The sequence below is a fragment of the Struthio camelus genome, chromosome 9, assembly GCF_040807025.1.
Source record: "Struthio camelus isolate bStrCam1 chromosome 9, bStrCam1.hap1, whole genome shotgun sequence".
NCBI lineage: Eukaryota > Metazoa > Chordata > Aves > Struthioniformes > Struthionidae > Struthio > Struthio camelus.
The window spans coordinates 23,084,583-23,106,223 of NC_090950.1; the positions used below are offsets into that span (position 1 = coordinate 23,084,583).

The following is a 21,641-nucleotide window of genomic DNA, read 5'->3' on the forward strand; positions in this document are numbered from 1 at the left end:
TTCAAACCTGTCTCCAGCTGCAGCCAGTTAGGCTGTTATCTTGATGGCAGGTGGACAACCTTAGTGTCATTCTGGTTACCACACAAAGTTTGTTTAGATAAACTCAGAAGTTTATTTGCAGTATAAACAGGATATGACGAGAATCTACCAACCCCAATAACCCACTTGTTCTGTTTGCTTAGCTATCGCTCCTGAAAAACAGAAGAGGTTACTAACTCCCTCTCAAGTATTCCTTTCCCCTTTGCTTTTCAGAGAATCCCCTAATTCAGGGGGCTGTTTGGACCAGTTATGAAACCTTTCGTTGTGCTAGTGCTCTGTTGTAGTTTTTTTTCTAGCAGAGCCACCCCTCTTCCATTTGAGTTTTCAGACTGCGATGATCCCGATGTCTTGGAAGCTGTTGACACAGCACTGAAGAAGTACAATGGAGACAGAACAACTGGTAATCAATTTGCTCTGTACATGGTGATGGAAGCCAAAAGAACAGTAAGTAGACTTTGCAAAAAATATGCTGGAATTGTTTGCACACTTTGGGTCCAATTCTCTCCATCTCCTTCATAAGAGATGGCAAACATGACAGCAAAGTGTCTTGCAAAAATGCTTAAAAAAATCAGAGAAATGGCTTGCACAGTAAGATACTTGTCACTATACAAGCAGGGATGTATATTATGTTCTTATCAATGGAACTTGGTGTGCTGGTGAATTGCTTATAAATGCAAAGACTAAAGAGTAGAAAATTTTGATCACTAATCCAATATGTCTTACTAGCATGTTTATTTTTTTCCTTTCTCTTTGGGAATTCTACCTTTTTGCATCATGAGTAAGGCTTTCAGAGCAATGGCGAAAACAAACTTATTAAAAAACCTTGATATTATTCTGACTTGGGAAGAGCTGGTATCACATGTAAAAAAGAAAAAAAAAAAAAAGATAAAATTTGGCAATATTGCGAATAAACTGTTTGTGAATATCATTTGATTGACACTAGTCCTGAGCCGCAGATCTATCCAAAAGCACTAGGTGCTATCTTAGTCAAATAGGGAGACAGCTAAAATTATAGAAGGGAAAAGAATGAAACATGATCCTTTGCCTGGAGACCTTCTGTATACCACCCATTTAACAAAAGAGTACTTACCTCTGAGAGGCAGATAAAGATGATATTACCATAGTAATGATAAGCATTACTTTACTTGAAAACATTAGCTTTTTTTTTTTTTTTTTTTTTTAACTGGATTGGATTTTCAGATGCAGAATATTTTGCACACCAAAAACAGGAAGCACTTTTACCCAGATAGAAATTGCGCTCAGAAAGGGGACATGAATTACTCAACGTCTTACAGAAAAAACACCCACGTCTCCTGGCACCTATCTTCTAGTTTTCATGTTTTCAAACCGGGGAGATTTTAGCACACAGTGACAAAGACCAAAATCTGGCAAACCCTTTATATAATTAATATTAAACAAATAAATGGTCCCACTGTCTTCATTGAACTACATGTGTCCTTAACAACAGCCAGATGCAAACATCTTTATATTAGAGCTATAACACCACCTTCATTTTTGCTGGTGTTCCCTGAGGAAAGTTATCATTATCAGCATTTCATTGTAAATAAAGTTCTACTTTTAAGAATGCATATTTATTGCCATTAATATTCACCATTATTCTCTAGATATACTGCCTTTTCAGAAAAGATCTGAGGTGGAAATCAATTACTACTTTGAATCACTGATCTGATTATGATGTTAAAAATCAGAGAAAAGGAGTCTGCAAGAGATTTTCTTGTATTCTAAATTCTTTTTCTAAAAAGAGTATAGATTTTACTCATCTCTAGTCTCACAGTGTTGAGCACATTAATTAAATAGCTGGTTATTACATGTTCACGTACATTCATTATTGATTTGGTAATAAAACATAAAAGCTGACTGCTGAAAGCCTGAACCTGCACCAGTTAAAGCCACAGTGGTTCATAGTAACAATGAAATAAAACAACAACAAATAACATACAGAAACAATGTCCTTTCTCAGGTATTTCACATACTCAGTGAACTGAACTGATTTATTCCAGGTTTAAAACAGTGTAACAGAACAGAATTTGGCTCTTTTTTTAGTGCTTATCTGAGATAGTGTAATCTGATGCAGCTCCATAAATGTCAGTTTATACCTGCTGAGGAATATGTCCGTTTTTCAGAGGCTGTTTCATCCTGTTTTACAGCCTGCAGCGACTATTTCAAGTACCACCATTTTTTTCACAGCTGTAGCAATACGCAATAGCAAGTGAGAGAACACAGAATGTAATTCTGCCTTCAGCGCCACCAATGTAAAGCCAGTATATTCCACCCATGTCAACTCAACTTCACTTGCTTGTACAGCAGAATGGTACAGAATTCTTACCTCAGAATTCTGGTTATCCTCAAATGATACTGCTAACAGAGCTAATGTTAAAATACAGCAACTGCCTGTGTTTGCATTTCAAGAGGTACACTGCCAGAGCATTTTCAGCGGCTGTAAAAGATCAGGAACTTTTGGGTTTGTGTAAGGATGAACCATAAACGTTGCAGTATGTTAAATGTTATTTGAAGGCATGGGCTCACTACTGAGCCTAGAGCATCGAGAAAATGCCCCCTACTGGTTCACAAACATCATAATGCCTTGAACTTCCACTGGCCAGGACAGACCTCATGTAACTTCTAGGCTTTATCTGTACTTCATCTCATCGAATTCCTGAGACGAGGTACACTGAGACGACCCTCTTGACCGACTTTGCCTTTAATGCCTATAGGAGAACTGCAGGCACAGTCAAAGACTGTCTCTAGAGCACAGGCCCTCCTGAACCCTTTGCCGCAAGAAGGAAGAGCTGCTTAGCACCCTGTTAATGTAGAGTAATGCAGTTTGGACATGGCCAGGCTGCCTGAGGGCTGCTGGCTGCTGTTTCTGTGCTGGCTACAGCAGGAAAGCAGACAGATCTGGGAACAGGCCAAGAGTGAGAGTGATTGAGTCTGACAGGAGCACAGTCCAAAATGGTAAGTATGCAAACTATCCAAGCAGCAGCCAAATTTGCTTATTTGGAGTACATTTGAATATGAGTATAGAAACCTAACCACTTTTTTCTGTTTTTAAAATCCTAGCTACAGTACATTGAACTGTAAGCAGATGAGCACACTGCATCTACTACTATCACCATATTGTAGCTGTAGTTAAGGGCTCAATAATACAATCAGATCAGCTAATTATGAAGTTAGCAAGATTTGGAAGATCTTCCATGGAGAACAGCAGCTAATCTGAAACCATATTATAAAATATATGGTAACCAATGTATAGAATTTACCCTTCGAAACTCTTACTTCATCAATGATGTCCTGATTAATCACTGTGCAAATGATGACTTGCATACTGTTTTTATCCAGGCAGGTCCTGACACACAATTCTACGTGAAATACCGAATGCGAGAGACCACTTGTGCCATTGAGGAAAACAAACACTGGAATGACTGTGATTACAAAGTACCTGCAGAAGCTGTAAGTGTCTGTCCTCTTCTAAAACTCTCTGTATACAAACAGCAACATAATCAGCAAGACTGCAGCCTCCTGGGAAAAAATACAGAAGAGGAGTTAGCTTTTTGTGTGTGCGTGTGTGTGTGTGTTGCCTTTGAGAGCTGATAGGAGTAAAGTCCAGTACGGAAATGTTTACAACCCTAAAGTTAATCATTATAATCCTGCATATGTGCAGGAGAGACCTTTTTCATACAGACGTTTCAGAGCTTCATTGTACCTAGAGGAAGTACAATTGGGGCATCCATAGCATTCAGGAAACACTACACATCCCCAGTGGATGTCACTGTTATTCCATATTGTACACAATGCAAAGAAAAGGAAGAAGGTAATCATATCATTTAATCTATGTGAAATGCCATGGTCACTGCAGCATATCTCACACCAGCAGAGAGGAAATTAGGTAAATATGCAATTTGTACAGATTTATTTAGGAAGGTGTGTTCATTTCCTTTATACTTGCTGTAAGTTCTTTAGTTAATTACAATTCATCATCATGACACAAAAGAATCTCTCCAATTATCTGGTCCATCCATCTCCTACTCTCCCCACAATCAACAAAACCATTCTTTGTGCAATAACAAAATAGCAGATTTGACATTACTATACATGTACCTATGAACTTGTCCACCCAATATGGTACTAATCTGGGTTTATTCGTCAATCAAGTTTAAGACAAATGCTGTCATATGTATTTGCAGGAAACTGGAGAATGCACAGCTCGAGTTCACATTAATAAGGCTGAAAAAACAAGTAATGTTTCACAAGATTGCAAAACTGATCCAGGTATGTAACTGGCATTCAACAAGTACATTGAAAAATAAGAATGGGGAAAAAAGTCATGCTGAGACTTTCAGGTAATTTTAAAGGCAGAAGCTCCTCATCATTCTGTTCAGACATTCATAAAGCATCTTCAACGAGCAACTACATGTTAAAGATGAAATTTCACTCCACTCCATTCTGCACACACATGCTAAGTCAGTGAAGCACTGGCAATTTCTATCTAAGGGGAAGACCCTATTATCTGGTACTGAAAACTGGCATGTTTGCATAATAAGCTTTTTAAAACATTAAAATTATACCCCATTAAAATGAATTGCTTAAGACCAAAAGCACATCGGTAACCTAGAGACTAGATATCCTCTTGTCACACTTTAAATTTCCATCCTCAATTACTCAAGTATGAAATTGTGCCAGAAACGTTTAGATAAAACTTTGTAGGACAAAACTGTATCTTAATTTTCTCAAAACTAAAAACGACTAACTTATTTTTGTTGACGTTTACAACACAAATCTTCAACCGTCAGCTGAGAACGCTGCAGAAATTTTCATTTCAAAACTAAGAATCTAGTAGCGATGTAATTACTTGAGACTTTTTATGAAACCTATTGGACCTTAACTACAGCCGGGACTACTTTTCTTGCCTTTAAGATATTCATATATGATTATAATGTTCACGTAGTAACTTCCTTTATTAGAAACAAGTCACATATTTCAGCTACAGAGCTGTCACTCTTTACGTACCTGTGACTAGAGTCCAGGTAAGACATATCCAGGCTACTTTTAAAATGACCATATAACTGTGGCAGCCCGGAGTTAAGTGTGGGCTAACAATAGAAAGATTTATCAAGATTTCTAAGATGGTTTGCATCTTTGAGTTTTGGTACTAGTTATCTTGTTTAAAGCTATAATGGCTATACCTACAGCCACTGCCTTACTAGGAACTGCAGCACACGCAGACCCCCATGTTCTACTACCGAACAAATGCCGCTTGGTTTCAGATGCATTTGTAGGGCAACGGTGACATCTAGTTGCCAGCAGAAGGTATGTGAATTCCATATAGAATGCATTGGAAATTTGCGTTTGAATCTTTGCTTAGAAAGCTAAAGAACCACGTTTGAATTAAATGAATCGGGTATTAAACCTACAAAGGTCATCTCTTGTTACCAACTTATTGCAGCTTTGAAGAAAGTATACACATTTGTTCAGCCCTTGCAAAAAGGCTGAAACCATAATCCTTTCAGAACTGAGTGTACTAATGTTTTATTATTTTGTTTGTGATTGCTCCCTGAAAACAAGGTCATAGTCTTCTGTAACATATATATTTGCCATGACTGACTCAAAGGCAGGCAGTGATAGATGATGCTATAAATACAAAGGGCCAGACTCTGCTCATGTATTCTATGAGAGCTAAGACTAATAATATTCCTTACACTGAGTTATTCCAAATGGACAAAGGAGCAAGGAGCAAAATCAAATGCAAAGGATTCAAACAGAAGAGTTAAACAATAGACCTAAAATGTTTAGGGATTTCCCCACAGTATGTTAGGAACCATACTGTCAAGCCTCCTTGGTGGAAGTGTTTGCCCATATTGACCTTGGACTGGATCCCCAGCTGGTGCAAGTTGGCATAACTCCATTAAAGCCAGTTTATGCCAGCTGAGGATCAGGCACACAAATTTTATTTCAATTCCACAGAGACCATAATATTGTCTCACTTTGATTCTCAAGCTCACTGAATCATGAAATTAATTTACGTTCTGAACTAGGAAACTAATTTATGAAAATCTAATCCATGATTACTAGAAAGGAAAGAGGGTTAATAGGATTAGTAGCAGGAAACACAATTTTGAGCATCTCCTTCAAGCTTGCCTATCCACAGCATTCCAGCTGGTTCAGCCTAGAAGCTAACACCAAGGGGTAACTTTTTGGCAGCTGAAGTGACTAGCAAGGGCAGTTCAGACAACACAGCAGTAGAATAGTTTAACTACAGTCTCTAGGGAGCTCTGAGTCAGGGCAGTCCACATGGTGAGCCAAAGCACTCCTGACAAAGTCCCCTTTCTGAAACATGGTGAGGTTAGGAAACAGTTGCGTGCTGTGGGTGAACTTTGAAGAATCTGAAGAACATCTCTTTAACTATGGCCTCCACTGGCTCTTCCTTGACTGGATGAGGGATGACTCCTCCTTAGTGGTGTTAAAACCGCATGCCAGATTTTTCAGAGATTCAATGACTCCTGAACTTTGTGGGTGAAGCTCACTGCTGAGACCATGCTTGGATCCAAATTTCATAATGGCCCCTCTCACTACATAGAGAAGCATGTCTCTAAATACAGTGAGTATCTTTGCAGGCCCTGAAACCTGAATCTAGATTTTGTTGATCGCTCTGATTAAAAGCAGGAAAGATTCTTGCTCACTGAACCTTCTCTGTCATTCCCAGGTATGAGAAATTAAAACTGACACAGCTTTACATGCAGGCCTATATTTTTTGGTTTGTTTCTTTTCCAGCTATGACAAAGATAATGCTTACTGAGGCTGTATGTCTTGGATGCTTTCATCCTATATCAAGTGACTCTTTACAAGTGTCAGAAATTCTGAAACAAGCCATCCAAAAGTTTAACAGGCACAGTGATGAAGCTGCCCTTTTTAAACTTGTTGAAATAAAAGAAGCAAAAAGACAGGTTTGTATGTGATTTTTCTATACATTTTACAAAAGAAAAAGGTATTTTGGTTGCTTTACGTGCACATTTCTGATTTTCAGGTGTATTATATTTCACAATAAGAGCATACAGAATGCAGACCATCTAAGTAATTCTTCTGAGTTCTGTGGAATCATGAACAGTTACCTACTGGCTTTTCCGAGCTCTCCACTGGTATTAAACATGGTTTGTCTTTACCTGCAGTTGCAAGCAACCAGTGTCCAGCACCAATTCATTCGTATGCAGTGCTGACACAGGCACCTTGTGTCATCTGAGATGCCCTAGAGTATTCCACTAGGCTCCTACCTGAAGCTCCAGCAGGAGCAGGCCTGTGTCTGTCCCTGGCCCTAGAGTCTGTGCCAAAACTGCCAACGTGTGCAGATGTCTCATATACTCTGGATAACCCCTCAAATGGCACTAGACATCTATGTTTATACAGTGGAATAGGACCTGTATGTCAGCAGCTGATAACATTATAGGACAGGTAAAACCAATAAAGAAAAATAGGTTAGCCTATTTTTCCTCTTACCTGCAAGACAAGCACACACGACATTTAGGCCACATGGCAAAATGTTACAGAGAGACTGCACTCCAGCCGCTAGAGAGAGAACCGTCATGTCACTTCCGGCCAACACAGACTAGTCAAGAGCCCTCCACTGTAATCGATCGGGGAGGGAAAGTTTCTGTATTTGATTCTTAGTTCTGAATTGTGTTCAAATGCTGCCTGACCTAACTCGGTGACACGGAGAGAGTTCATAGACGAGAAGCAGTAGCCACAGCGTGAAAAACTGAATTGCTTCCTGGAGAGAAAATTAAAAAAAGTCAAAAGTCTGGACAGAAGAGGGGGGGGAAAAGCCCAAGGCAGATACAATTACAGGTAGATGTTAAATGCAGGACACTCGCTAACAAGAGATGCCAACAGTGTAAAGTTACATTATTCAGATTTTGTTTTACTATGTCATACGCTCTGGAACACAGGAATTGCCAAGCTGTATTAGCATAGTCATCCATCTAGACCAGCCTCCTGTCACCAGGAGTAATAAGTAACAGACACTTTGGAGGAAAGCGCAAGGAACCATGTGGTACGAGGCTGCAGGCTTGCCAGGAGAGCCTGATTCTGAAAACAAACTGCATTTCCAATATCTGCATGGCTTAACTTACTTTCTGTAGTACAAGAATAGTATTTTATTGCTGTCTTGGAGTACTGTATGGCTCAATGACTGCAAAGTGATTTGATGGATGGAAGGCGCTTGCTTTCTCTGGTGATTGCACTTAACAGTTTAACTTTGAAGCACGTATTGGCTTATTTAATGCAGCTCCTAAATATCTGTTCCAGGTGGTAGCTGGATGGAATTATATAATTAAATATGAAATCAAGGAGACTAATTGTTCCAAAGACCAATTTCAAGATTTAAGTCCAGAGTGCAAAACCACTTCTACAGGGGTAAGTAATCTTCAACATTTGTTTATCAAGAAAATATATTAGGAAATAATGATTGAGCTCTGACTCAGGAAAATATTTATACTTCTGCTTAACCCAGTCAATGAAATGTAAATCCAAGCTTACAGATAACTGTCTGTTTACGCAGTTGGAACATCCGTGTCCTCTTTTGAATTAGTGACCAAGAAAACCACTAAAATGTTTGCAGGTTACTCTACAGAATCCAAACAGTCTTACCTAAACAAATAATCCATTGAGAAGTTGCTATCCAGACTGCTACTCCAGTACAAACCAAAAGGTCATGAGCAGTACTTTTCCAGCATAAGACATAGTTTCTAAGAAAAATAAATAGCTGAATTATTACTTCTCTCTACTGCAGTCCAAATAAGAAAGCTTCAAAAAGAATTATTAACAAATATATACATTCCAGCTATGCAGTGCTGCCAAAACGGGCACTTACTTCCTCTGCTTCTTTGAGCTGGAACAGAACTAAATGCACAAACAGAGCTGTTCTGTCAACTGACCTCACTGAGCCAGCTCACCCTGGGGTCAGACGAGTGCTTGTGGCAATACAAGGCAGCGGGCAGGAATGTACAGCCAGAGTGAAGAACGGTGGTAAACGGGAGGGAAGGAACCACACACACGAGCCCCGACTCACATCTGTTTCAGCTGTTGTGGAACTGTGCTATTTAGTGCTACACTCAAGAGTTTCTCCTGTTCAAAAATTACTCCTTGGATGTCTCAAGAATGCTACTGCATTTCAGAAGCACTGGTGAGAAAAGGAAAGAATGAAAACACTGTAGCAAATAACAGGAGACTGAGAATCAAGACTAGCTGAAGCAAATCTCTCCATTAGCTAGGCTTGCCCTTTAACCGTAAGCAAGTTACTCGATCTGCTTCAATCTCAACTCCCCTATCTGTCAGCTGGAGATAAAGACTTCTGCCCATCTCACATAATCCAGAAGTGCTACGCTATTGACATGCCATTTCGATCACATAGGGCTTGTGGGATTGGATCTTAATCACTTATCTCCTGAACAGTTAAGCAACCTTGTTAATCAATCATCCACAGTTATTTCTAGAAACCTGCAGGTCCAATCAGAACATGTCAGATATGGAAATATTTCCACTATTACGTCTTGTTATCATATTATCTTGTTACCATATAACTGTTATCGTATGCTGCCAACTTTTCCAAAATGTGCTCAAAAACACTGGAGAGAATGGCTATTCAAATAACTGAGCCTAAGCTGACATTCTTTGTCCCAATCAGAAATGTAAACAAAATGACAATTCACTGAAGACAACAAAGTTCAAATATTGTGAAGAAACTTCAGTCGGACCTCTTATCTGTCTATTTTTGCATGAACCATGAACATAAAGTTCCATCTAGCTTAGTATCTTAACTCTAACAGTAGCCACAAGCAGAGGCTTTGGCAAGGGTGTAAGATCAAGGAAAGCATATAGGATATATCCCCAAATATTTGCCCGTATCCCCAAATATTTGTCACCAGCCATTCCTTGCTCAGGTACTTCCCATATACTTACGTTTAGTAATTTTTAGTGTATTTCTCTTCCAAGAGCTTATCTGGTCCTCCTCTAAATTTGTGTAAGCTTTTAGCAAGCAAAGAGTAAATTCCACAAATCACCTTATCTATTGTTCAAAGAGCCGCCTCCTTGTATTTGTTTTGAAATTTCCACTTGCTAAGTCTCTTTGATGCTCTTTCATTCTTGTACTGGAAGAGTAAGTGATCTCTACCCACCTGCTCCATTCATGATTTCTAGCCATCACATCCTCCCTCAAAAACCTCTTTTCTGAACTGAAGAGTCCTAGCTGATTTAGTTAGTCTTTGGAATGACCAAATTCCGTAGAAGTTGCTTCATACCTTTGATCAGCTCTATACTATCTGTTTTGAAACAGGAGGACCAGAACTGCACCCTGTATTCATCATGCATGTGAACCACAGAACTAAAATGGGGCATAATTTAATGCTCTTTAACCTTCATAATAAGCCTTTATGTTCTTTTTTTCCCCATTTTTTTAAACTGCTACTAAGTTGATGTTTTTGTGGATGATATTTTCAAGCATCTGTCATAGGCCTGAGATCTTGATCTGAATGGCAACAGTCAGCTCAGAGCCTATCACAGATTTAGCATTGGCTTCTTCCTTGTGTGTCATTTGACATTTCTCTACGTTAATTTTATTCTGCCAGATCAAACCCCTGGGCCACCCAGCTGTTGAACTCTTTCCACTGCGAGATCTGATCATTAATCCTATGCTGTTTTACATATTCTAACTAAGTATTTATCCATGCAAGAGCCTTTCCCTTACTCTACAGCTGATTAATCTCCTTTAGCATCTTTGATAAGCGACTTCATTGAAACCTTTCTGAAAATCTAAGCATACTGTATCAGCCTCATAGATCTCTCTCTACTCACATGTTTGTTAATGCTTTTGAAGAACTTTGACAGATCTGCAAAGTATGACTTCTGCAAAGTATGACTTCTGTCTACACAGAAAAAGCTGATTCTCCTTCACGTAGTCGTGTCCCCTAATTCTTTCCTTATTATAATGTCTAATCATTTGAATGGTACAGACATCAGGCTCACCGGTCTATAGCTTACTAGAAACCTTTCTAAAAAGAATGGGATCACATTTGCTGTCTTCCGGTCCTAGGACACCAAGGCAGTTTGAAGCAAGTCATCTACCACGGTTTCTTTAGAACGCTTAAACGAATATCAGCAGGCCCAGAAACTCAGTACTGTTTATTATATTTAGTTCCATAACCTTCTTTTTTGGTCTTTATAATTTGAAACAGAACTTCCATTGAGTTCTCTGTGAAATAGGATTCTGGCTTGGGAACCTCCCCTTTTCCTTCTGTAATGAACACATACAAACAACTCATTTAGCTTTTATGATTTCATTTCCTCTGAGTGGTCTTTCTAAACCTTCAGCATTTATTGGCTCTGCTTACTGTCTGGGTATACTGTCTGGCAGGCTTCTTACTATCAATATGTTGGAGGAACGAATTACTAGTAGAACGCTTGACTTATTGGGTTAGCAGGAAGGAATTAGGACATTTATATGAGTTTGCTGATTATTTCTAAATAATAATATGTTGCTTTGTTTTTTTTTTTTTTTTTTTTTTTAAAACTCCAGCGTGTAGGTAACTGTGAGGCCAAAGCATATGAAAGTCTTAATGCGCAGATCGTAGATATTGCAAGTCAATGCAAGTTTCCAGGTATGTAACAGCACCATACAAGTTATATTTTATCATTTACATACTGCCCTGTTTCTGTGTCATGGGGCTGGTCCTGAACTCTCACTTGGAGATAGCAGATACAAAATCAAAGAATATAACTGCCTTACAAAGATGATTTCCTTTTCCACCACAACAACCGGCAGCTAATATCATGTTCTTTAAGTAAACAATTCTTTCCAGAATTTCCAAAGAGTTCCAATATACTCTTTCAAAAAGCAAGGGAGCGGACTTCTTTAAGATTTGGTCCAAAATTAGTAATTCATCTAGTGATACTATAATTGTTTTTATTTCATATTGCATGACTATCCCTAAATTTGGTAAGTTAGAAGTTAATACTTTTCCTTGGAAGTAAATTATTTAGAATTTATAAGTCTACTACAATCAACCCTTACCTGGTTTTCTTATTGTTACTTCTTCCTCCAACCATCTATTTGGACAAAGATTATCACCATTTCACAGCTCTGAATCAGCTTTTTCGTTGTAAACAGAAGTCATGTTTTGCAAATCTGTTAAATCACTCAGTACAATATTACCCCATATAACAGGTGTTGCTTTCTCACCCATTCAGAGACTTGTTTTTCTTCAAGCAAAGATATTCTTCAATACCCTCATTCATTGCCAATAACTTGAAATCTGGGCTGGATCCTTTTCTTTCCTCCAATTCAGGTCCTTCCGTACATGCAGATGTTCCCTTCCTTTATTTGCTAGATACCTTCAACTGGTACACCCCATTCTTATTTTTATGAGAAGACTACTGTTCAGTGTCCTGCGTGACACTAGGTGCTGAGACAGTGCTCTTTTAGATAATCAAGATACGATAACATCCGTCACATAAAACTCAAAGATATTTTGGTTTTATTTGATAGAATCAAACACAAAGTGTTCCAGAAGGTGGAGATTTATAACTATCTGGTTTTCCCAGCCTATGAGTTTTGAATCTTTTGTTTCTTAGATTTGAAATCCATTGCTTTCTTTCAGTTGAAGAAACCGTAAATCCTCCCACTCTCATTTGTGCTGGTTGTCCAAAGACTATCCCAAATGACAGCCCAGAACTGAAAGAACTACTGAAGGTTTCTATGGAGAAGTACAATTTGGAGAATAATGATGATTTCTACTATAAAGCTGGAGAAATAGAAAAAGCGACAGTTCAGGTTGGGATTTATTCTTCCTTTTAAAACTAGTTGTGTACATCACAGAGATGAGGCACAGACACAGCAGTCTTATTGATGTGAACTGCATGCTAGCTAAAGTTTGGATTTAGAATTGAAATAATGTTTTTCTCTATGTGTTGACACATGTGGTCACGGAGACATCCATGCACTCCTTGCAAAATTTTACCTATCTTGGCTTGCATTCAAAAGTGATTTAAAAATCCCCAGGCTCTTGATTTGAGGGCTTTTTTTTTTTAATGTGATTTTAAAAGTATGGGAAGAAGGTTGATTTAGGGCATCTGATTTCTGTATTTTTACCCCACTTTTTAGCAGTCTCTGTAATATTTCATGGACTTGTACGATAGAAGAGATTTGCTAGACAAAACTACCCAGTTGATCCACCACACCAAAACTCTTGTATGTTATTTTATGCATTGTCCACCCTCTAATAGTTTTAAACTCCAAGAAATGGGACTTCCCAATAATACCGCTAGTAATGCTCCAGCTGGATTCACGAGAGGACATCCGTGCATAACTTAACATATACAGATAAATACAGCTAGATAAAGAAGAACAAGGAACCAGGAGGATAACATTGATCAGCATTGTGTTTGCCCCGTTTACTGTTATGTCATATAAAAGTTGGCATTTAGAAACCCCCAAAGAACTGTAAAAAAAGCCAGTGGAGTAGTTTTGAAGATACTTTGTAGAAAACTTGTCATGAGCACGTGGGGTACAACTGGAGAAAGCACTAAAAGTGCACCAAAGTTTTTCTGAGTAGCTCATGGTCTTACTAACAATGTATGTGCTTTTTCTTTTTCCTACTCTTTCTTCTCGCCCACTTTTCATACCACGATTGATATTAGCATGCAAAATAGACTTATAAAGAGCCAGAATTTCATGCCTTGCCTGCTGTCTCTACAGCAAGATTTATATTATTTTGGACATTGTAAGAAATACTAAGAGAACTCATTCCAGGCGTATTCTTGAACCAGTGCAGTTCCTTTCTTCAGTGCATTTGCCAAATACGCCCATTTTCAACTGAGCCTGTTTACCACGCACTTCATTTTGCTCACTTCTCTTGCATCATATTTGGCTCCCTGCTGTGGTGTCTCTAATGATTTCATTTGTCATTAATGAAATTACTACAGGCATCCAATAAAACAAAGCCAGAACTGTGGGCCTGGTGTTATTCTGACCTTTCTGTCTCCTCCAATTTCAATGCTGGAATTTTTGAGAATAGGACTGGAGTAAACAGGTAAGTTGATTAGAAGCAGATAGCTTTGCTGTCAAGTATTTTAATATTGTTCTTAACCTGCATTGACCCAGTGGTCCAGAAAGGAACTTGCAGAAACCCATCTTTTCTGTGAACCCCTTTTAATAAAAATGCCTTTACCACAGAAAGCCCTCTTGCTAATTTTTCAGGTGGTGGCAGGGAAAAACTACCATATAACATTTGCAGGCAAGAAGACAAACTGCTCAAAGAAAGAGTTTGAAGAACTTAATGAAGACTGTGAAGCCCCACCTGGCAGCGTAAGTCATGATGATGTCACCAATTACAATGTCAAAAGAATTGCTCCAAATGGACAAATTCACTTGCACTAGAAATTGTAGTCACTTAATGCAAATTAACATTTGATTTTGAGTTCCATCACCTCTTTCAGTAAACATCTGCCTCAACAACAAGAGGGACACCTTTCAATATCTGCAATCCAAGCCACTGACAGTGGCAGTAAAACACAAAGCTTAGACTGAGTCATCCCAATTGCAGTATCTTAGCGTTCACTGCAAAGTGAAGGGGGCTTTATTCTGATAATTCGGAATCACAGACGGGAGGGAAGAAGGCTGCCAGGATATGAAATGGCTGCAATACTCCTGAATCTGTGGCACTTGCAGCTAAAGGAAAGTATGAGACTTTGCACTGGTGTGCAAAGAACTGATGATTCTGGAATGTATGCTGCTGATACTAGGAAAATCCATTCCAGATGCTGGGAGGCGATGCTGATAGGACCAGAAACCATTGGCAAGGGAGTTGGTTGGAAAAGAGAGGCTTTATCTCCCCTCTCTTTTCCTACCATATGAACAGTGTTTACCTCAGAGTTAAAAACTGTTAGCGCAGCAGACATCAACTAGTTGAACAAACCCGCCTTTCTCTTCTCTAAAAAAAAAAAAAAAAAAAAAAAAAAAAATCTCCAATTTTTAACAGGGGTAGTACCATCAACAGACAATATTTGTTAGGAATATCATGAAGATTAAATAGTTAATGCTCCAAAAGTATCAGATACAACAATTCCAATAATTATTGTTAGAAGTTGAATTGAAGTGTTCACACAGGTATCCTAAAACCTTGGAAAACTAAACAGTGATTCGTCCCAGTACGAAGGAATCTCCATCACTAAGATGGATTTCATAGACATTCAGGTAGAGCTCCAAGCATACTTGTATTTAAAAGCATTATTAAAAATGTTTATCTTTTTTCACGTACAACTCTTTTCCTTTGTGTCTGATGTTTTGCTGCCTTAATATGTTAATTTGTGTTTTGACAACAGGTACCATTGAAATGTGAAGCACAAATTTATGTGATCCCATGGCAGAATAAAACAATGCCTCGGGTTACCTGCACAAAGGAATATTTACCGGTATGATTTCATTCTATTATCCACCATCATAAGCAGAGCATACAACAACAAAAAGATATTAAATTCTTTATCCACCCCAAATTATCTCATAATTGTACTAAAAATAAAGGAACACGTTTTTTAACCACCTCACTAATGCCACACTCCTCCCTCACTGTCTAACCTCAGCAAACTTGTTACATCAAAGTCTATTTGCCATAACATGAGACAGCAGACAACACTGATTACAGAAGTGCAAAGTAAGGCAGCAGCACAGAGAGAACATGCTGCCCACTGACTGCTTCTCTGCATTATCAGTTAAGCTCTGAGGTATTAAGCCCCATCAGTTCCTTTGAATCACTCTTCATACCAGTTTAAAAATTGGGACAAACATGCGTTTGGCAATGCAAAAACTATACCCCATAGATGCATAGGTTTCAAAAGCATCTGCCATTCTTTTCATGTTAGTAGAGTAGCAGATTTCCTTCTGCTTAGCGTTGTCAGTATCGGCAGCAACAGCTTTTAGAGTTTCCTCTTAGCTCAGCTCCGCTCTTAACTAGCCCTAGATGTGAGTCAGTTTTGAAGTCTCAGAACAGAATATAAATATAAACTTTTTTTAGTTCTGATAACTGCGGTTTCAGTAATTTTGCTGTGTTTGCACTTTCATAACTACCCATTCATTAGGTATCGACTAACATAGAGACATCGACATAACTAAGAGCTCCCCTCTCAGCTTCCATTATGATATTGTATCCCCATCAACTTTCAAATTTAGCTCCCCCTCAAACATCCCTGATTTGCAGTTAGATAAGGATCACATGCTTTAGCAGACAGAAATGAAACCCACTGCAGACACAAACTGTACAGCATGCTTTCAGCCTTCAGCTTTCAGCTGAACAAACAGCGATGGGAAAATAGAGATTACTCAACAACAAATGAATGTTTTATAGTACCAGTGTTAAATGTATTATTTCTAAGTAGTTCTATGAAACATAGAATTTTATAGCTAGAAACAAAAAATTGAATAGCTATATTTCATATGATGAAATAATCCAGATCTTTTGTCTATTCCATCAACCTTTAGCATAAACTAATTTTATAAATCAGAATGTTATTCTCTAACAAGAGCAGGGACATTTTCGTTCCAGAAATCAACTGTACTCTTCATAAACTAAAACAAATACACATGCTTACAGCTGTTTTCTTCTCTATAGTATCATTCCACACTAAGACGGGCAGAATTTCAAAAATAAACAATTTGCTCTTCTTACATATAGTCATTAAAATACTCCGGAGTTACCTGGATGGATATTTATGTTCCCACCCTTATCAGAGATAGAAAAGATTCAGTTTACTTCAAAAATCTGATAACATATTTTTGCTAATCAACTCATGTACTGCAATGAGCTAAATTCTGAATTTTCCAAATCCAAAGCTATTACGTTGGTCATGTAAAAAATACGGCTAACTACTAATACTGCCATGTTTTTTAGCTGATCCTTGCAAGAAGGCCGCCTGGATTCACCCCCTTCCGAAGCCTCTCCCTTTTGCAACATCAGCCAGATAAAACAACATCCTCTGATAAAAATGAAACAGGAAGTCAGACACCTAGCAAAGAAACAAGAAAAGATCATGGACGTGGACCAGAAGGTGAAGGTGAACCTGGGCATAAACACAGGCATAAACATGGGTGTAAACATGGGCATGGATTTAAAAAGGATCCTACGTCTGACGAAAGGCATGGGCAGGGCATTGACTGTGGGGACCGAACTGGCTGTGGGTGTGGGCATCGAAAACACAGGAAGGATGGTAAACATAAACATCCGAAACCCAAATCTTCTGAGGAATCTGATGAAAGGGCTTTTAATCACAAAGAAACCCTCCCATCATCCAGTGCTGAAATGGTGTCACAGCTAGTTACTCCTGGGGCTGCAAGACAGGAAACTAGTATTCCTGCAGAAACGGTAACTCTTCCTGATATTTCTTTATTTAATGGGTTGCCAGATCGCTCAGAGTCTCCTCTTCCCCGATGTCCTGGAAAACCATGGAAACCAATTATGGACCTCCCAGTTCCTTCTAGCTTTCCCAGAGAACTGACAGACGAGGACCTCTTACCTTCTGCAGCAGAAAGCATCAATCCAACAACAGAAAACTCAACACCTACCCAAAATGAAGAGACAAGCTTTGACCTTTCAGATGCTTTACCATAACTCAAACATTGCACAGTCCTCGTGTGAGGCCACACACAGAAAATCAAATAATTGTCCTTTAAAATCTATGAAATCTTAGAGGCAAAAAGCTCCTACTCTGTTAGCTAAGATATTCAAAGAGGTCCCCAGCACTTCTGGAGACCTAAGACCATGAGTCTGTGTTTGCATATCTTGGCACGTATGGCAAAGCTGTAAAACAGGCGTGGCATCACAGATGCAGAACCAGTCTATTTAAGGGAATCCAGGACAAGTCAACAGCTTTCTGCTGTAGATGTCACAGTTATAAGCAACTCATCTGTCTCAAGATTGCTATAAACACACAGTGAATCACTGCATCAAGTCTCACTACATTATGTTTAAAACAACAGCATAAAGAATTTTGCAAATTCCATAAAGAATCTCTACCAAGTATTTCTGGTGGGTAAGACAAAAGCAAGCCAATAGAGAACAAGGATGCCTTCTTTAGATATCTAAAATAATACTCCTCTCATTTACTAGATGGAAATTTCTTTAAGCACAAAACAAAATACAGGAACCTGTTTTACCTGTCAGTGCCTTTACTCTAATTAATATTCCTACCAGTCTATCACTAGCAGGTGGTCTTGTTGAAAGAGATAATAGGGACAGCTGACAGAAACCCAAATAAAGCATATTCCCTATGTGTAATACATGCACTACAGAGCAGAGGCACAATGATTGACAGATTTTCCTGTGGCAGAGGTGCACAAATATTGTAGATCGGATGACAGAATTGCAAACACTCAAGATACCTAGAAGTTGTCTGACCTCTCCGATTGCAAGAGTTGGCTTAACTAAGAGATTGGACTGAATTTTCCATGCTAGGTATCTACCAAAGGCTGAGCTCTTGGTGGGAAATCTTAGCTAAAAGGGATCAAATATTTCTGGCAAATAACGCCATGCAAATATCATGTTTTCGTGAGGTATGGATCCAATAACTCATTATGCTGGAAAAACAGCCAGCAGTAAATAAGTAAATATTTTAACACCAGATCAGTTCACCAGTTCGAACCACTGCTCAGTCATCTGAAAAGTTATTGAAAGGGTGAGGTGCTACAAAGGGTGAACACTTAACTTGTTTTGCTGTAAAGGACCACAGAGAATGCAACTACAGTCTAAGCATCCTTCAACACAGCTGCAGAGACAGAACAGGATATTCTCTGTAATTGTTCACCCCAACTGTTGGGATTGCTGTGGCACCAAGCCTATATAACCAAGAGCTAGAAATGTGCCCTTCTTTTGTGTGCTACACTTCTACTGCCATCACTCCACTATTGAGGAAGAACTAGACAGATGAAGACTGCTTACAGAATGTAGAACAGTTAGATGAACAGGGTGAGGAGCCTTGGCAAGAGACATAGGGGAGGCTCCTGAAAGAGAAAATATTTAAAAGGAGAGGTCAGAAGACAGAGCTGGAAAGGACAGGAGCAAGGGTGGAATAACGGGGGAAGGGGTGAAGAACAGAAAAGAGCAGAATCTTAGTGGCAAAGATGGAAACAGAGCGAATGGGACGGACAAGAGACCTGGTGGAGGTAGCACTATCAAGAAGCAAAAAAGGGTAAGAGCCGGAGAGAGGAGGTGAAAGCAAAGCGAAACAGCAAAAGACCACTGCAGAAGGGGCTCTCTAACCATGAGAAGACAATCCCCTACAAATTACAGAACTGAACTCACACTTCATAAATCTAAACGTTCCCTTGCCATACAACCCACTGACAGTGCACACACACCTTCCCTCTCCAGGGCCTGCTTCCTACAGATGTCAACCACCTTCCGTGTTCACTTACTTCCCTACCTCAAGTGGTAGCTATCAACACTGTGACTGAAAGAAGTCAGCCCTTCTGATAACCTACACTGAGGTACACTCAGTATGACTTTGCATGTGCAATTTGTTTTCTTTTCAATTTTTTAATTAATTGTATCAAAAGCTACATTGAAATTATATCTTAAAAGACATGAACTCCAAAATTAGAAAATGTCCCCATGAATCTAAGTTCAGCCTGGTTACCTGCATCTAAACATTTCTTTAACACAGTTTAATAGGCTACTAAATATGCATATATTACACAGAAAATCACCCGTCATGACTGGTGATATATAATCAGAAACATTGCATTTTCCTTTCTTTTTGAAAGCAAAACTAGCAATCTTTAATAAATCAAACAACTTAGCTGCAGCTTCATGGTAAGGTAAGATATAAAAATAAGAACTCTTGCATCTATCACTAATCAGATCCCGTAGCTTTTTCATTCACTTCCATCCTTGCAGGATAAAACGCAAAGTCTATCTTCTGTTTAGCCCATGACAGACACTAAACTTACGAAGCTAGGCAAAGGGATCTCTAGAGAGTTATCTTCAGTTGTTTGCTTCTTTTCTTTTTCCTGAATAATGACTAGTATGATTTGGGCTATAACTGGGAATTTTTTGCGTATGTTGCATTATTAAAACGCATATAAGCTTGAAATAGTTTCTCTTGAAAGTGCTCCAATCCAAAAACTTTGAAACATAATTGGTTTACGTTTTTAGAACAGAACATTTCAATTTCTCATTGACATGTTCCCACAGAAAGTCTTAATTATAACGAAACAGTACTTTCTGAGGGGAAAATACGCTGTCCTAAAACCACTGACCACTGTTTCAGATCTGCTGCTGAAAACGTTTGCAGAACTACCAGCTTCTGTTGCTGGAATCACACTGGAGTGCTCTGTCCGACGCAGCTTTAAAGCTTAACAGGTACTTTTCTCCTTGGCCAGCAGATGGCAGATTTTCTGCCACTGGGTTTTTAGGATCTCCGTTTTAGGGCTTTGTGACTGCCAGGAAAGGCTTACTAGGTTTAACATTCAGCATGTCCTCTGTGTTAGTAACGCTGTAGTTAAAGTGCCACATCTGCAAAATCGCTGTATCAAATGCTGGAGGTCTACCAATAGAGCACAGAAAGTTTGCCAGTTTCTTATTATGTGCAAGGTGCACAAATAATGCTCTAAGCGCAATTTCATGAATGTAAAAAATAACAGACAGCCCTGTAGCGGAAAAAATTGCATTCTGACTGATACAGACAATCATAATTGGGAGTTTAGGGTGTGCAAATATGTCTAAACTGAGCCTCTGTTCATAATACTGCCGAGAGCCAGGGCCACCTGATGGCCATTTTACTGCTGTCGGGATTTAATGCACTCTCTCTTCTGCTATTCATTCCATCAGTGGTAGAAAGACAAAATATGAATTTTAACTGTCATATGAAAAAATCTTCAGTTTTACTACAGATAGCATATTGTGTTTTTGCTATAATTCAGATATGACCATTTAATTACACTCAGTAATTCCACTCATCTTCTCATACTATGTGCACGTAGCGTAACTGTGCCCATGGGAGAGAGAGGCACAGGCACTTGGGAATGGAAAGTGGGGAGAATTAAGGGTGAAACTGGCATTTGATAAGATGTGAGAACCCATTTCTTTCTTTGTTTTCTTAAGTCTTTCAGCCAGTAAGATAACTGCTCCCAATTTAGGAATCACAGCTCTGAAGATAAAATGGGTCTAAACGGCTACCGAATTGGAAATGACAACGCTGCACAGCTACTGTTGTATAGACAGAGCTGCCCCAAATCTGGTGCTCAGATTCCTCAAACATTCTTACAAAACGCTGGAGATTTATTTTTCAACTCAGCAACTAGCTACTCACAGACTAACTGTAATTTCACTGCATTTACAAGACTATATTAGAATAATTCAGCTTCCACAGTTTTAAGGAAGCTTGACGTGACGTTGGTGTGGTCAAACGTAATTAATAAAGCAATACTTCTACTGCATTCCAAAATAAGAGGAAGGCTGCTTTAAGGAGGAAATAGTGAAGGCTTTCCTAATTGGGTAAGGCACGTTGCTATAATGAATACTAATATTACTGCTGTTACTGAACTGCTTTCA

At 38.8% G+C, this 21,641-nt stretch overlaps 1 protein-coding gene across 3 annotated transcripts; it reads left to right on the forward strand.

Moving 5' to 3' along the window:
- The first annotated feature begins 161 nt into the window (after positions 1-161).
- On the forward strand, positions 162-18,253 carry KNG1 (kininogen 1). Of its 3 annotated transcripts, none has more exons than XM_009677276.2 (11): positions 162-483; positions 3,400-3,510; positions 4,245-4,329; positions 6,829-7,001; positions 8,356-8,463; positions 11,621-11,702; positions 12,702-12,874; positions 14,300-14,407; positions 15,424-15,513; positions 16,986-17,148; positions 17,497-18,253. In XM_009677276.2, the coding sequence occupies exons 1-11, from the start codon at positions 289-291 to the stop codon at positions 17,700-17,702; spliced, it is 1,494 nt and encodes a 497-aa protein (XP_009675571.2). In that variant the 5' UTR covers positions 162-288; the 3' UTR covers positions 17,703-18,253. The 3 variants fall into 3 exon arrangements, with proteins under 3 accessions (XP_009675571.2, XP_009675573.2, XP_009675570.2); XM_009677278.2 differs by having other exon boundaries at positions 164-483; positions 16,986-17,142; XM_009677275.2 differs by having other exon boundaries at positions 164-483; positions 16,986-18,253.
- Positions 18,254-21,641: the final 3,388 nt, after the last annotated feature.